This window comes from Anomalospiza imberbis, chromosome 5, assembly GCF_031753505.1.
Source record: "Anomalospiza imberbis isolate Cuckoo-Finch-1a 21T00152 chromosome 5, ASM3175350v1, whole genome shotgun sequence".
NCBI classification, from domain to species: Eukaryota; Metazoa; Chordata; class Aves; order Passeriformes; family Viduidae; genus Anomalospiza; species Anomalospiza imberbis.
In genome coordinates this window covers 64,631,860-64,649,767 of record NC_089685.1, presented here as the reverse complement: position 1 = coordinate 64,649,767, position 17,908 = coordinate 64,631,860, and the positions used below count along the sequence as shown (strand labels likewise).

General features: G+C 37.9%; 1 protein-coding gene across 2 annotated transcripts in view; it reads left to right on the top strand.

Moving 5' to 3' along the window:
• The first annotated feature begins 4,173 nt into the window (after window positions 1-4,173).
• The window catches only part of ANO4 (anoctamin 4), a 199,291-nt gene continuing 185,556 nt past the window's right edge, over window positions 4,174-17,908 (top strand). For both annotated transcript variants that reach the window (XM_068191610.1, XM_068191609.1), the window contains exon 1: window positions 4,174-4,531. In XM_068191610.1, coding sequence (XP_068047711.1) covers window positions 4,189-4,531 — 343 coding nt within the window. In that variant the 5' untranslated portion in view covers window positions 4,174-4,188. The remainder of the gene's footprint in view (window positions 4,532-17,908) is intronic.

The following is a 17,908-nucleotide window of genomic DNA, read 5'->3' as shown; positions in this document are numbered from 1 at the left end:
TTGGCACACCCTGCAGCAGCCTCATTTCTCTATGCAAGGGCTACATCTGGTTTTACCACCACAGCTCAGGGAGGGTTTAGCAGCAAGGAGGAGTTAAGTGAATAAATATATGTGTGTTTTTGTAAATGTGTTTGTACCTTTTTCTGTTCCAAATTCCCTGAGGGAGACTGTTTCCCTATGGAGCAGCCTGACTGGAGCAGCAGCCATGTGAAAGAACAGCAGCTCCTGCTCCACTTCAGCTGCAGGAGGGGAAAGGTGTGTCTGATTGTGAAGATCAGGATTAGCTGGAGAGGTGGTAGAGGAGAGGAGGGAGGGGAAACGAAAAGAAAAAAAAAATCCAAGCCTTTGAATGGCAAGCCTGCACTTCTAACACGTGGCCAGCATGTGCCATACAGGCTTCAGGAGGCAGCAGGAACACAGGTGAGAGGCGCTGGCTGGGCAGCAGCAGAAAGAAGCATCCTAGCAGGATGGGGGATTCCAGGACCCCAGGAAACAGAGGAGGGCTGGAGGTGCACAGGTCACGACAGACAGTCTGCTGGCACTCTGCAGCAAACACAGCCTGGAGCCCAGGTAGGGCGAATGCATGGACTGTGCAAGGTATGTTATTTTTTATCTCTCTTAGTTTTGGCTTGTTACAAGGCAGAAGCAGGAGTTTACTGAGTTACGTGCTTGCTGTATAGCATTACTGCATTTATGGGGTAAAAGCAGCATTAGGGGATTGTTTTCGAGTATTACTGCTTCAAGAGGATATATAAAAGTTTAGGTTTTTGGGGAGAATTTTGGAGTGTGGTGTTGTCTGTGAGAGAACAAGGCTGAGGGCAATCCAGCAGAGAGAAAACTCAGAGATACAAATCCACCACTTCAGAGAAAACTGCAGAGAGAAAGGGAAACCTGTCTAACAGTGGAACAAGTGCATAAAAAGTGGATGCCTGACAGGAAAACCTGGGGGACTAGGGTAGCCAGGTTTGTATCCATGTTTAAGCTTTAAGGTTTACCCTTCGGGCCATTTCCTCTGCAATGCTCTGAGGGGCTATCAATCCCCTTACAGTCCTCTTCACTTGGAAAAATTGTTCCAAGGTATGCAATTTAATTTCTATATTGCTAGTAGAGGGTGCATGTGTTTGTTTGTCTGCAAAGCATATCCAAATACCTAGGAATGGCATTAAGCTTGTGGCTGGAACATTGTCTGTGAATTCATAGCTGTCCTCTTGTTTCCAACCTCGATTCTATTAGGCTGCTAAAGTGTCTCTTGCAGCTCATCTCAGGCAGCCCTTTCCCTGCCTTGATGTTGTGAAGTTCTGTTGAGATCTATATACTGCTTTCCTTGCTGTTATAAGATTGAAGTTTTTGGTGCAACTTAAAAGGTATGGAACCACAGCAAAAGTCTCTTTTTTGGATTCTTCTGGTTCAGCTGCTGGTTTGCTGTCAGTTGAAAAAACAGGCAGAAACAGCCTGTGCATGGATCATGCAGTTAAACACGTTGTACTGCTGCAGAGTTAGCCAGCATTCCTTGCATTTTGCAATGATCCCTGGTGTTGCACTTACCTTGAAAGACATATCTCTGAAATTTGACAACTTTTTCAAGCAGCTTTTTTTGAGTGGAAAAGTTTCAGGGAGTTTTTTCCCCCCTTCCAAATAAAACCCCAATTGAAACTAAATGTTTCTGCAAACAAAACAGTTATGGCTTTGCAATTCAAGAATTAAAAACTACATTCACTTCTCATACATACACTTTCATGCCTTCGTGGGTATGTGTGTGTTTATATACATTTTTGTATCTAGGTACACATATATATCATTGATATATACACATACATATGTTTTATATGTGTTGCTTTATTTAGACATTTATTTTAATGTGGCTACTACAAGTGGTTACAGTGAAAGCTGTTCCTAACTGATGTGACTAATAAGATTAGACAAAATCAAAAACTTGGATAGCTTGTATTCACTCAAGAGTGCTGAGTTGTTCTGTTTTGAACTTTTTGTAGTCTAGCTTAGTTTTTTCAGCATCAGATTCTGTGTGTATTATGCTTACAGCTGCAGCATATGCTCTCTTACAGATAAAAATGAAAATTAGGCTGGTGGTTTTACTATAGGCAAAATGGCCTAGCAGTGGTGAACGGATAAATAAGACAACTAAAAGTCTCTTTGATGTGATGTAGCTGTGTTGTTGTTTGTGTTTTTGTTTTTTTTTTTCCCTCAGAAATGATGAATTCCATGTACTTGCAAATGAGTTTGTGTAATGACTCTTTATTGGTAAAAGTGAAAATCAGTGTTTACAGGAAATTAAACTAGACAAAGGAGTGACTGCAAGGGTATTTAAAAAATCTGAACATAAATCTTTATGCCTATTTTCATTAATTTATAGACAGTTAAAAGCAGCCATAAATTTCATATCCTGTGTACATAGATATATTTTAATGCTCCCGTTTTCCTAAACCCTCATGATAAAGCAGTCAAGCACTATGGGATAATCAGTCTTTAGTCTGTGGGTATCTGTGTTAAAACACACCCAAATTACAAGTAGGAAAGCTGAATAAACCTGTGTGCTTTTAAGTTAGCCAGGCAAAGCTCCATGTTCAGTAAAATTGATGGTCTCAAATGTACTGAATGTTTGCAAGAGAAATAGAAAAATATATTGGCAGCTAACCCCCTAGAAAATCCATCAATTTATGTTTAAAAAAGCCATAAGCCAAAATTTTATGTAAAAGAAAAGATGAAAGTAGGGAGAATGGAGCTTTTTTTTTAAATGTGATGTCTACTGCAATACTGTCTAGTCTTGAACATTATTTTACTACAGGTCACTGAAATTTTGCAGTGTCATTGAGCTCTTTCCCTGGAATGGACACACTTGAAGGTTCTTGATGTATGGGTCTGTCTGTCAAGTGGGAAACTCAAATAACTCTGAGGGCACACACACTTATTTAAAGGGGATTTTTTCCTAACTCCTAGAGGCTCCTCTTCTGAGACAACTGATAAAAAATTTCTGTTCTTTTGTTCCCTTTTAAGGGATCTAGCATTAGACAATTGCTGCTCTTCAGGTGCTTAGTTTGATGCTTAGTTACAGTAAGTGACAGAAATGTGGTTAGAGCAACTGGAATGACTCTTGCATTGAATGCTGTCATATTGCTCTTGCAGAACTTATGAGCTACTTCTGGGCCACCAGTTCCATTCAGGCCTGCTCTGCTGTTACTTACTTGGTTTTCTGCAGGTGAATTCAGGAATTCATTGAATGATCATGACTGAGGTCTGAGTTTCTGTGTTGTATTTCAGTCCTGGCTTGATGCAGCAGCCAAGACTACATCAGACTTGTAGTCTTGTTGTGAGTGTTGCCATAATAGCCTGTTGGTGCTTGTGTAACCATCACAGGTTTGATTTGTCTGCATTTGAAAGTCCAGTTTTGTGGATGGGACTTCTTGTATTCAGATGCTCCTAGTCTTGCAAGTATCACAAGCATGAGAGTTAAAAAGTAAGAAACTACTTGTAGGAGAGACATATAGAAGTCCCCTTATTTTGCAGTTATAGGTAATTTTTTTTCTTTTTCTGTATTTTGGGATGGGATGCTGGTGAAGCAGCAGAGGTAATATCATGTGCAGCAGCCATCTCTTCAGGGTATCTCTCCTCTACAGTCTTGTGGTACAGTGTCATGATAAGCCCTATGGTTTTGTGTCACAATGTCATATACAGTCATATCCATCTTTTAGTAAGATGGAATATGAATCTTCAGAAAGTGCAAAAAGGAAATCCTAAACCACTGATTGGTGGATAAAAGAATTGCTGAGGACCATAGCATAAGAACAGAGAAGTGCATTGTTACAGTGGGATGGTTGCTTCCCGCTTCCTGATTTCCACTGAGGTCTGAACCTTACAGGGGTCAAAAAAAATCACAGCAAGTTGGTGATTAAAAAAAGGAAAAAAATAAAAATTCGGCGTGATTTCCACTTTTACTTGAGAAACCTACAGATTGTAATGTATGAGTGAGTTCCTGCAGAAATCCAAGACCACCACAGTCTGTGAATTCACGCAGAAATTAGAAGGTTTATTTAATGTTAATTGTATCTTGTTCAGTACAAGGAGGCCACATAATGAAAGTATTATTTCAGCATTACACCAGCATTTAAGAACATTACTGATAGTGGACCAGAACAAAATATGGCATTCTTTTCCAGGGGACAGACAAACTTAATGGTCAAAACAGGAATGAGTATTACCTTGCTCGAGCTTCCTTGTCCAAAATTACAAGCTGTACAATACAAGGACAAAGGTTTTAACTCCAGGTGTTTGTTGTCAGGTTCTGAAGCTGTTGGCCCTCTTGCAATAGGACTGCTTCGCTGGAAAAATCTGTGTGTGTATGGGAACCCTCACCTCGGTCTCACTGTCTCTGAAGATGCCTGTGTTCCCATGTGTCAATGTTTTGCTACACAGAATGACTTCTCATGTCCATTGTCCTGTCCAGCATCACTTTCAATCACTCCAGTACCTTCTTACAACAGTAGTAGTCAAGAGACTTTGAGTCAAGACACCACAGGTAAGCGATTCTTTGTTTTTCATGTGTCCAAGCTTAGTTTGATCAGCAATTTTCACGGTCAATATAAACAGCTGTTTCTGCTGCCAGAGTGCTTTGATTGCTCCTAAATAAGGATCAGATCACAGAAACACCATGAAAATGTTTATGCACTATAAGGGTTTATTAAGCAATAATACCATTAGTGTACATTTCCTTTGGAACTGGTAGGCCAGCTGTTTGGTGAGGGTGCATCCATGTTAGTATATGGAGGCATTTGAGGACAGTGTCTTCTGTGCCTATCATAAAACTTTGCATGATGGGGGATGCCCTCATATGTCTGTTATGTTCGAAATGCTGCTAGCACCTGGCTAATCACAAAATAGGGTGTACAAGGGGCATCCAGTTAGATCCCATGGGAATGCACTTCTGCTCCCACCCTGTTAAAAGGCTATCAGAAGCTATCTGAGGCAACAGCGGTATGCTGATCACTGGTGGTGTTCTTTCCTACTGAGGTTTGGAGGTCTCAGGGTCTGATGGAAAGATGACAGTTGGTGAAGAGTTGTGATGTTAGGACAAGTCACTTGACCCACAGTCTGATTGCATTTGTCTCTCAGAGTTCTTAATGACAATGATGATAGGAAGTGGCTCATGAGCTCAGTGAAATTTTCTGGCTATCAATGAATCTTCATCTCTATGCTTCCTAACTGAACCTCTGTAAAAGGATTTTAATTCCTGCTGCCTAAGTTGTGTTACTGAGTGAAGAATTAGAAGGTTCTTCTTAGGTGCCAGGTAAAAGAATGGCATCTATGGAGAGTGAGGTATTAATAGATCCAGTATGGAAAGGCATAATTCTGGAAAAGTCTAAATATTCTGAAAAGTCTGAATATTCTATTCATACCTAGAGCTGGTACGAATACTTAGTGCTGATCTAGTTCTTAAAATTGTAAAAATTGCTGGCAACAGTGGCTGAATATAATCTGTAGTAAAAATTATGGTCAAATATGTATATAACTGTGGTTTGTATTACTGCTCTTTTCATTTTAAGTATTGCAGTACATTAATGTAATTTAGTGTAACTGATGAAGACATTACTGTATGTTGCCAAAAGTAATGGGCCTGAAACTCTGTGGTGGTGCTGAAATCAAATCAAAACCCATTTGTCCTTTCCCAGAACTTTCTGATCTAATGGCTCATCTTCTGAACCTGTCTGGATGCTCATGGCAGCTGGAATCCCAGGTTCCACCACTTCAAGTACCATTCCTAATATCTGCTTTGATGGCGACACTTGCTAAGCAGGAGTATTAGGACAAATGCTGAACAGCTTCAGGAAGGTTAAATGTTGTGGCTTTCATTTATTTACCTTTTTTTCTGCTTCCACTTAAGAGCTGTGTAAATATGCATCTCCTTCTTCAGTTGAAGGTTGATTGTATTAACTGTGTGACTATATTCTATAGCTTAATTTGCATCTTGATTTACATTACCATCAGTTTTACTGATACAAATACTGCGAGACACTTAATATTTTCCCCACATGATGAGTGACAACTCTGGTTTTAATTTGAAGTGGTTTTGGGACAGTGAGGTGGCAAGTGAGGAGGTACTTGACACCTAGAGGTGATGTGGAGAAGGGAAGAAATGTTAATTTAAAATAAAAGAAAATAGTTGTAGTATAATAAAACAGAAGTAAAACTTGATAAGAACCAGTTGGCATTGCAGAACAATTTCCCAGTTCTAAAGTATGGATACATATAGCCAAAGATGCCATTAGGATAGTATATTAGCAAGCCAAATACAAATGCCCTAATTTAAGAAGCTACAGGGTCTTTGAAGAGTTCACACTGAGATGTTTATGAAAATGTCATACTGAAAAGCAGCATGGCAGCATGGTGCCACTCAGGTGGCAGTGCAGGTTAGCACTCAAGTAATGTCCATTTTCAGCAGGGCAGGGTGGTGTTGCTGCTTCAAAGTACAACTTCTAGCACAAGAAGGTACATTCTTCATCCTGATAATTAATTTCTTAATTTCTTTATCCAATGAAACAATTTATGATCTGTGGGATTTTTTTAAATCTAATTTTTAAATCTAATCCTGCAGCAGAGTAGAGGGTACTGCATGTAACCAGAGTTTTTACCATTACTGCTCAGGGGTAGAACGGTGTTGAGTCAGCAGCTACTCCTTAAGGCTGGATGTCATGTCTGTAACTCCAGTGTTAAACCCTATCCCTGGGCTTCATTATAACACTACTGATGCAAAGATTCCTCAAGTGTTTTAAGCTACATCAGTTTTCAAGGACAGTCTTGCAATGGATGAAGAGCTTGTTTGCAGCATACAGCACTTCTATGGAAGCTCAAGCAAGAGTACAGCATCAGCTGAAATGGGGGAGTTCTTGAAAAGACAGAAGGTAACTTAGATTAACAAGGCAGGGTAAATCTCAAAGTTATATCCACGCTCATTTCTTTCCAAGACTACTTGATCAGATCATTTACAAAAGCTTGAAATGCAGAAGAATACCACAGGTTTACTGTGCTGCTTCTCATCTGTGCATTTACAATTAAACTCTCTATAACATTTTAGTAGCAAATTCTTTAAAAAACAAACTATGCTAAACCACCAGTATATAATGCACTCAACACACACATTATAGTTCAAAAGAATTCTTTTTTTAACTACTGATGGTGGAAAAATTCTGTCTGCTTCCATTTGAACAGGGCATGTTTGGGATCTTGCATGGCAATGTCTGAGCTGGATTTCAATGTTCAAAATAAGATAATGACGTAGAAAACCTCCGTGTATTCTGATACACAATATGAAAGAGATAAATCTGCAGCTGGTTTTAGTGGGTGCTTTGCATCCTACTTGAAACATTAGTCTCAATTTACTGCTTTTGCTGCTTTGTAGCATTTTGCAACGCTAGATAATTTACAGAGTAGTGTCAAATTTTGTCCTTGGATATAGGAGTATAATAGATGCTAGAATTAATCAATTTCATGGAGTGTGGAAGGGAATTTAAAAATTTCTAGTACTAGTTGTGATTTGAAATAATGGGGTTTTGAGAGGATTGCTCTGGTCAATAAAAGCCAGGCTTCTGTTTAGAATGAGACAAAGCATGAGTTATTCTTTGCTCATTTTCTAACCTGAAAACTTTGCGAGGGAGTACCAGAGAGGAAGGTCATTATGGTAAATATTTCATAACCGCATATTGGTTTTAAGCTGAGTCAAGAAGAGTTCCTGATTAATTCCTGATTAATTTTGCCTCTTCTTATGATCATTATTCAGTGCTTAATTACATTGAACACTATATTCCAGAATATACAGAAGATTTGTTAGACAACACCAGCTGGATTTAGATTAATAGATTTGCACTGGGTAGAAATGAGTCAGGAGCTGAACAATATCTGTCAAATTTGTGTCAGCTACAAATTTTAGAGAAATACAAAATGCCAACATTCATTAAAATACTGGATATAGCAAGAAATCTGTGCCTTTTTGAAATGTATTCCCATTTTTCCAAAAATAATCTGAATAATTTCATTCAACTGCTTTGACCTGAAATTAGTGCGCCTTCATCTGGACTGTATTTCTCTTGTTTGCTCATTACAGGGACCTGTCCCCTTGTATGCTAGATCAGCTGTTTTGAAAGCAATTATATTGATTTGCCATGAATTGTTCCTGACAAATATGTCAACTCTTTGTTATCATCTTGTTTTCATCAAGGTGGTTAAAGACAGCTTGAATAAATAAAGCTTTATTGCTTACTTACTAATTTGTCACTATCTATTTTCAAATATTGATGTTTGGCTGATTGGACTGTAATTACTGTAGTTACTTTATTTGCCCTTCTTCACTGTTACACCGTTCCATCCTTACTTCAATGGAATAATCCCAAAAATGCATTTAGGCTGCTAAATCCCAGCAAAGCAACTGAAAGGTAAAGTAGGCAGTTAAATTATTTTCCTTGGTCTGGGCCTGGTCCCTTGATTGTGAATGTCCAGAACAGAGCTATTTCAGGAGAGCTTGTGTTTCACAGCAGAGACAGGGAAAATGCAGAGGGTTCAAGATGGACCCTTCTCAGGGATGCATTTGAGCCTGTCTTACAGTTAGACAGAAACACACACTTTGGAAAAAAATAATATGATGATCATAATACACAACTTTTGCAACCATAAGGTAAACCTGAAAGAATGTTCCAGATTTATTCCTCAAATCTATTGGAAGTCTGGCTGCAGCTCATGTCCCCTCTTTTATTTACATTAATTCCTGTGACCTCTTCATTTTATTTTGCATGTGCAGTCATGGCATTAAACCTTTGCCTTTTGTTACTACACTGCAAGACATTGCACCTGCTGTGAATGCCGTATTTGACATGGGCAAAAATAAAATTATTTTTATATGTATTTCTTGATTTGTAGGCAAGTGCATACTTATATGTATTCTTTGGTTCTGCAGCTGTCTTGTCTTGTGCAGCTTTTAAGTTTTAAACTGTGCGATGACAGTGAAAACCTATATAAAGACATAATTTGTGACATTGCCTGCTTTCTAGTGTGGTACAGGATTCCAGCAAAATCTATTTGATAAGGTAGATGCAAAGGAAGTAGATCCAATGTTAACTGGATTGTGTAAAAGGAGTTATATTGGCCTGCCTAGGAATTTATTTGTTCCCCTGAAGAAAAATGATACTTAGAAGAATTATAATGTGAATAAGGCAATGATTGAGGGGGACATGACAACAGTCTTGGGAGGGGGAGTGCTAAACAGGAGGAAGATGAATAGTGGAGTTTTCCCAGTACTGGTTTGGAAACAAGGTTAATATTTTTATGGAGGATTTTTGCCTGAAAAGGAGGAGTGCATTGATGAGATGTGCTGATGAGTCTAAGGTAGGAGACATCATCACTGCAAAGGATATTCAGAATGTCAGACAGCAAGAAATGGATGGCTTTTGGGAACAGAATAAGGGAAAAGTTATGGGAAAAAATGGTGCAAGTTTTGCTACTGTGCATAGCAGGATTTTTTCTTTTTCTCCAGTAAGCTGTGAATCCTCAGCAAGAAAGAGTAGAGGAAGATAAATTCAGCTCCTAATTGGAAGTGGGCTGCAGCTATGAAAAAAACAAATGGAGGTCTGGGATGTTTCAGGTGAAGTATTTGCTACAGAGGGAGAGATAGAAGATTTTTTCCCTAAACTGACTGCTTATTTTCAACCAGAGTAAAAATTTACTGGAGCTTAAGCAGAGGAAAATCTACCAGAACAATATGGGAGAAGAGAGGAAAAAAATTTTACTGTGTTTAGACTTGCAAAACAAAAGTCATTTAAAGAAAGAAAAACTAAGCAGTAGGTTTCTGTTTACTTAATAATCTAATGTTTGTAAAGTGTGGGGAAATAGCTGAGTCTGAAGAACAGGCATCTGATCCATCAGCCTTCATTATCCTGACCTTCATCATCCTCCATTATCCTGACCAACAGCCTTCAGAGTCTGAGGAAACTGCAAAGTGACCCTGGAGATGCAGCTCCTCATTTCAACTTGTACGGTTTGTGTTCCAGTTGCAAGTCTTGATATGGAGAAGTCATAAACTGACCAACTCCTGGGGATTCTGTACAAAAGTGAAAGCCACAAGATGGTGCTGACACTCCTTACTGTGGCTGAAGGCATTGTGAGAGATTTAACAGAATATGCAGCGGCCTGGGTATAACTAGACAAAGTTTGGTGTGTATTAACCTGCAAACAAGTTAAAGCAATAAAGTCAGTGGATCACTGTGGTTAAGCATTGATTTTTGGTAAAAAGTCCTAAGCATTCTTAGTATATTGGAGAGAAAGAGGGAATGAAAGGAATTAGAAGGAGGATGGTTATTTCTGAGGTTGTAACCTGTTTTTGATTGGCTTCCAGTTGCAGAGTGATTGACGAAATGATAAAAATTAGAAGTAGAAAGAAAACACATCTTTGTTATCTCTGATTAGAATCCTCACTTGAATTTCGGTGCTTTTTAAATGCCAAGGACAAAATCCGCTATGCACACAGTGTTGCTGACTGCTTGTGCTTCTCTGCCTGTTTTCCTTTTGTGCTTGCATCAAAGGATGGACCGTTTTTGGAGATTGGCTTGGTGTTCTCTGTACAGCATCTTGAAAGGAGTGAGAGAGAGACAGGTTTCTGCACTTTATTGCAGTCTAATAGAGACCTCCTGGTGGGGTTTATAAAGAGGAAAAACACCGTTAGCAAAAATGCTCCTTGGGAACTCTGTAGTCAGCTGAATCTGAGAACAATGAAGTCCAGTTGAAAACTACATAAACTTGTGTCACTGCCCTGAGAACAGCCTGCCTTTCCTTACCCTTGTCTCCTGTCTGCCAGCAAAAGCATCATGCCTCTGTTCATGAATCTATGTGGCCATGAAGAGGGGAAGCTTATCCTTCTTAATTCTTTCATTCAGCCACCAGCAGAATCTTTCACTGTTAAGAAAGGCACTGATTCACTACTTTTCTCAAAAATGAGGGGAGTGCACTTTCTGAAGTGCTAAGCACTACGGAATGCCTTTCTTTCCAGTGCTGTGTCATCTTTTGCTCCTGAAATGCAGCATATGCATTTTTCCTTTTAATAAAATGAGACTAAATGTATTTAAGTTTATACCTGAAATGGCTGAAATGCATACTACATTCAATAAATATGATAAATTAGGATCTTACAAAGAATGTCCTTGCTGACTCTTGGAACAGAGAGTACCATTAAATCTATACTTCTAAATATCTAAGTGTGTGTACTTAATCAGTTTCAAAACTCTGGCTACCAGTAGAATTGCTTTTATGATTCAAAGTGTAATATTGTTTACTCAAAATACTGGCTGACATTAAGTGCACAGGCCATTCTAAAACACTCATGTTTAAAAGGAAGACAATAAAACCTGTGAAATTTCTGTACTCTTCTGACATTATTTTAGGCTCAAGTCTAGAAGCTGCTGAACTTCCTGATTTTGATCCAGCAAAGCAATGAAGTGGATGCTTAATGAACTTGATAGTTGTGCCATGGAGATCAATTTATCTGCTTCTCTAATTATTCTTACCACTTATGAATGAGAGACTAAAATCTGCCGAAATAGGATGAGCTGGTAGTTCCTGTAAAAATGTATTTGGAAATGCCAGCCAGCACTGGTCATGCTGTTGGTTCAAGGCATTTAAAACTGGCAATGCTAGCCCGTGCCTCCTGAACTGTTGCACCAGCGTGCTTCGAACTTGTCTTCAGAGAGCATCTTTAGAGCTGGAAGTGCGTTTATTCTCCTGCATTCTCTTTGTGCTAATTTTGAAATTAGCTGCAAGACCTGGCCTTCCTATTTATCTCCAATGTGGATATTTGCCCTTTTTGCTGATCTGAGATTGGCATATCATTGCACAAGTTCAAGCAGGAATCTGTTATCCCTGTTTGCTTACAGCTGATGGTTTGTGTGAACCTAAACTCAGTCCCTCAACTGTACTACACAATTTCCTCCTCAGAACTGTTGGGGCAATAAGAATTATTTTGAATATCAGATTTCATGGAGACTCTTTTTCTCTGGGCAATATTTTGGTTTCGTAAGCTAGTCAACTAATGAAGAAAAGGGTTAGGATGGAGTGTGAATCAGTTATTGAAGAACTGCTTTTTACCTAAGGATGTGTCTTCATACCACTCTTCCAATTGCAGACTTCTAGTGCTAGAGGATCTTTAAGGCTTAGTGCAAGAAGGAAATGTTTAATTAGTTCTTTAAATCAAAGAAGGGTTTGTGAACAGCAATCTGTTTCATTCTCCTGTCAGTGACATGTCTTTCCCTGTGAACAGTGTATTTATCTTGCATATTTTATAACCAAAACACTACTAAAAGGTAAACATAAAATTATTTTTAAGTATCTGCTTGTTAACTTTACAGAATCAAAATAGGACTTTTCCAACTTTACTTCCAGAGAAATTAAGGGTCTAACATTAGAATGCTTTTTATTTTATTTCTCATTAGAGAATATAACACAGTTAAACCTTGAGGTGTTCTATATGTAAGTAACTGATACATCCTTGAGCAGGAAAACTATGAAAAACCCCCAACTTTATAATAATGATGTGACTTTTGATAGTCACATCAAAGAGCATGAACCAAAAAAAACCCCAAATATCTAATGTGTTTTCTTTATTTTTTTCCATTTTTTTTAAAATGAGTTGTTTCATTTTTCTGTGGATAATGAAGCTTTGATCCTTTAAAAGAGAAAGGATGTGTCAAGAGTTTCAGATGTCAAGTGGGAAGTGTTTGTGTGTAGCACTGCAATACAAGACTGAGCCAGAGAGCAGGAGCTGTATAACTGAAATGAAATGAACTATGTAAAATAGCTCCAGTAAAGCCCTTATTTCTTTTTCCCCTCTGTCTTTAAAGCTTGGTTTGAGGTAACCATGCTTTGTGTCCCATCACTTCCCTCATTGAAAGAAGAATAATCAAGTTCAAGAAAAAAAACTGGAGTTACCAGTTTGAAAAATGTCATCCTGTCTACCCTTTCAACAACTGTATTTCCCTTTTTGCTAATTTTTAACATTTGTTTTTACATTTCTTCCTCTTCAGTCATTCCCCTAATTGTATACCTCCGAAAATCTCTTCCCGTTTTCCTTCTCCTTCCAGCCCACCTACTTGTTCTGTGTACGTACTGTGAGTTTGTTCCTCATTTTCTACCTATTTTTCATTCTTCATTTATAGCATTTCCAGGGAAAAGGAGCTTCCAGCTATGCATGTCTGCTTGCCCTCAGCCTGCTTCTGCTCAGCTCTGAGGAGGTGATGGCTGGAGGAAACTCCATGTATGTAGCTTTTCCTCTCAGGCTTCCTGCAGTTTCCCATGCCTGGATCACAGGTGAGGTGCTTTGCTTCCCTTGTGCCTTTAGGAAACTGAAACGTTCAAAGTGAGACAATAAGCATAGCAAGCCAGTGTTGCCTGTACCTCTCAGTCAGGATGGAAGATGCTCATTGAGGTGGCGGGCTGCTGCTGAGGGCCAAGGTGAGAGTGGATCGCCTCACTCCAGAGAACCGGTCCGTGGCCAACTTCTAGCTGGGAGCCTATTCCTATAACAGATAAGCAGAGGGATTATTTGGCAGGTGTTGATCTGGTGTCCAGTAGAATATTTGCTCCTTAGTGCTTATGTCTGATTGCTTTCAGTTCTGCCATGGCATTTATGTCTAAGCCATGTCTTTTGGTTGAGAAGACCGAGTAGCATTCATTGCAAAAGGCAAAAAAACTCTTGGACAGAATTCTTATGTCTACTGACTTGCCTTTAGTTGAATCCTGATTGCCAGGCTGCTGGAGCCCCCTTATTCCTGAGTTTTATCAGAATTAAGGTTTAAACAAGTCAGGACTTTTTTTAAACTCCATTAGAATCAATGGAAAGACTCACTTGCACTGCAGCATAAGGTAATTGAACCTATGATAAACAAAACTGCTATTCAAATATACAACTGCTCTCTCTCTTCTCTGTCTGTGCTTCCTTTTTTCCATTGTTTCCTACATAATTTTTCCCTTCTATCCTGGAAATAAAGCTGCAGTAATCTGAAATGGGTACTTGACTATCTGTTGTCTACATATAAAAAATAAGGTGCATGTCAGACATCACTCTGGGGTTACAGAAGTAATTGCTGCTTTTCAAATGACAAGTTTTCAAAGCCCAGTAATCTTTTCCACGTCAGGACTAAAACCTGCAAACACACCTCATGCAGAAATACCTACATCCTTCTTTCTTATTTTTCTAAGTCCTTCCCCTGGGTGCCTTTTTCTCCCTTGCCAAAAATACTGTCATTCATATCCTTGAAGCACTTCAGCTTTTAAGATTAAAATATTGAAGAATGAAAATAAATTTTTGGAGATTAATTTTGTGGGAGAAGGGAGAGTATTCATGCAGGTCTATGCATAAAGATAAGAACATGCTATACCTCAGGCTTGCTGAAAACAGGATTTTATTATTTTTTTCCTTAGGCAGCTATTACACTATGCCATTCTGTGTATAGTAGGCAAGGGAGAAAGAAACAGAAAGGTGGAGCCATTATTCAACTATTCTGCATGATCACAAAGGTAGTGTTTATCAAGTCAAACCAGAAATCAGATGTCTCTAGGTGATCTTCAAGTTAGCAGGTTAAACAAAGTATTATCTCTTGTTATCAGTACAGCTTGTTGTTGAGAACCTGTATTAGTAAACATCCAATGTCTCATTAAAATAAAAGGAATCTTTGGCAGAAATTATAAGCAATGAAGCTGTAACAGTAAAACATTGTAGCTGTATATTTTACTGGTTTGAGTTATATAATAGTCTTGAACTGAGACAGCAAGAGGGTGAGGATGAAATTAAATGAGTCATTGTTAAAAATAGGATGTGGGATTGAATTAAATGTTGAATGTGCTGGGCAGCTGAATAGAGGATGAAATTCACAGTGAGAAATAGACAGTGTCTATACTATATTAATGTTGATTACTACGTAAATACCTAGTGACTAGGGACAAGAAAGGTACATGACCATCTGACTGGTCCAGTGATAGGCGTTTCCTCCCAGGCAGGGAGATGAGGCACAAGGCTTTTTAGTCTTTCTTTAGATTGAATACCATGAGTAGCAAGTGGGGAACTGACTGTATAAGCCAAGTGGAAATAACAAAAGTAAAAATCAGCTATTTTGGTATATATAGAAAATCATGAACTCAGCTTGGTTTTAAGTTATTTCTGGTTAGAATAGGGTTTCTCTCATGGCTGAGGGGATGCAGTAGTTCAGTTCATAGGGTGAGGGAAGAAGTGGTCACTTTTAATTATAAAGGTGGCAGAAATTATGACCTCTGGCTATTACTGGGAACACAGTACTTCAGCCGGTAGACTAGAAGGCTTCTAGCCTGATCCAGCACACCAAATTTTAGGTTATATTCCTGCACAGTTTAAAAGCATTGAGCTTGTGCAGTGGTTCACCTGCTTGTGACTGTCATCCATATGGCTTAAAAAAATTCCTTGATGAACATTTTTGTCAGAGTACTGATTTTTGTCAGTTGCTACTAGTACCTGTGTTGGATGAGTGAGCTTTAGATAAAAAGGATGATGCATTATGCTGGTACTGTGTGGGCATCTAAGTCCTCAGTTTGGTTTAGACACTGTAGGGAAAAAAAATCACATTTCTCTAAGCTTATTTTCTATCCTAATTTTGGGGACGAGTGACATTAAAAAGCAAGTTTTTTTAAAAAAACTAAAACAAACCAGCAGATGATGTGCTGGTCACCGTGGAAACCAGGCTCTTGATGAAGAGGTTGTATATCTGGTAATACTTTGTACTGAGTTCTGATTAAAACAAAAATCTACATTTTTTAAATTCTTTCTAAAATTCTACTTTTTAGAAGATAGAAAGGAAGAAGCTGCAAAATATTTGCTTTTAAAGTACAGAAAAAAAAAAAAAAACCTTGTTTCAGCAAAATAGGAATCCATTTTGCTGAAACAAGGTTTTTATGTAAGGACAGAACATGCAAATGGAAGTGATGGCAAAGGAATTCAAGGCTTAACAACACTTTGGACATGCATCAAGCTTAAAGGCCAATTGCTTCAAAGAATATGTCCAAAATTCTGTGAATAAGGCAGTGCCTAAATCCAGACATTTGCAGAAATAATTCCTCTGCATTCCTAAACATCCAGACATCCAGCACAGTCTCAGGATCTCGGTGAAGTTATTCATGCACACTGTGGGCTTAGTCCAGAACCACCATCTTGTATAATTTATCAACCCTGGATTTTGTGCTATGTTAAAAGCTTTTATTAAACATATTATTGAAATTTTTCAGTTGATCTCAGGTATATGAATCAGGCAGTGAATGTTTGAAAGCTGAACCAGAAGAACGTGTAATGACTGAATAAGAATGGTTTTACACAAAAATCTGGGGATTGACTGATGTAAGCTTCAGTAAAACAGCTTCTGAGACACTTCAGAATAGCATCATGTAAGGTCATCTTCATAGGAGTGGGAAATTCTCATTTGATGGACTTCTGTATACAGGAAAACTGATCCAGGACTGAGGCAGTTTCAGTGCATCTTTTCAGATGCAGTCAGTATATTGTCCTAAGACTTGCAAGCAAGTGATAATATTCTTGCATCATGAACACACTGTTAATTCTTATTTTGAGCAACTTAAATGAATACTAAAACAATAGTACAACAAACTGTGAAAAAAATTAAATCTAAATGTTCATACACATAAATGTGACTGATAATATATTTTTCTTTAAATAAGAAAAATAAGATAATTTTTATTATCAACTATTATTCCTTTACCAAAGCTTATTTAATTTATATCTTAACCATTTATACTATAGTTTTAATGCTATGCTTTACTACTTTTAATTTAACATAAGGGTTTTTTAGTGTATTATTTCCTGGTCAGGTGGTAATATTTCTGATCAGAACTGCATCTACATTCACTGTATCTTGTGGACTTTCAAAGTCTCATCTTCCTTCTTTAGCTGTAGAAAGTACTCCAAGATATTGCCACGTTACGCTTTTGAAGTTGACAGGGTCTGTTGAGGTTCTGTAGAATGACTTGCCCCTATGTCCTCTATCTCAAGAGTAATCAGACATGTTTTTACTTTTATTGATAGAACCTTTTTTTAGTGGAAGACTATAGAACCTTGTTTCCTAATTCTTCAAAATATAACATAATCGGAGGAGAGTCTGGCTCAGAGAAAAAAAGCCTCATTTTTTGTTTCAGGCATACTGTTTAAAATTTAAAAATTAAAAGGAGACTTGGCATAGACTTGAAGGTCCTAGTAGAAGTATTTTTTCTTAATATTGTTTTACATTGATTTAGATTTTGAAGCAACTTAGCAATGCGTAAAATTGCAAGCGTGTCAGTGTCTAGAAATTGTTTGCGTAGTTGCAGTTAGTTAACTGCAATTAGTTGCAGTTTTGATATTTTGGTATTTCATTTAAAAATGTGATTATTCTTGTTTCAACATTTATATGACAAATAAATATTTGACTCTGCAGATCCTGTGCATGGCTGTCTTTAAAAAAAAAAAAAAGCCCCTCCAGCTCTATATGCAATAATATTTGTTTTGTTGCATATAAAACACTGATTTTTGTTAAATTCATACTTTTTTTTCAATCTATTCCTTGCTTTTACAAGGTAAAATAGCTCCTGCTTAATAAATGTAGAATTTTCTATGATGGTGACAAATATATTAATTTAGTAAGCTGGGCTAATTTTCTGTATTAATGTATCTTTATGCAGAGCACTTCTGGAAAATGTAAATGGTTAATCAGTGTAAATGTGTTAGTAAACCCATTACTTTAAGTTATTTAAATAGTTGTTTTTACTTTTGTAACTAAATTAAAACATAGGCATATTTTTAAGGTCTAGACCTTCCAGTCAGTTCTCTGTAAAGGCCCTGCATTTTCCAAGT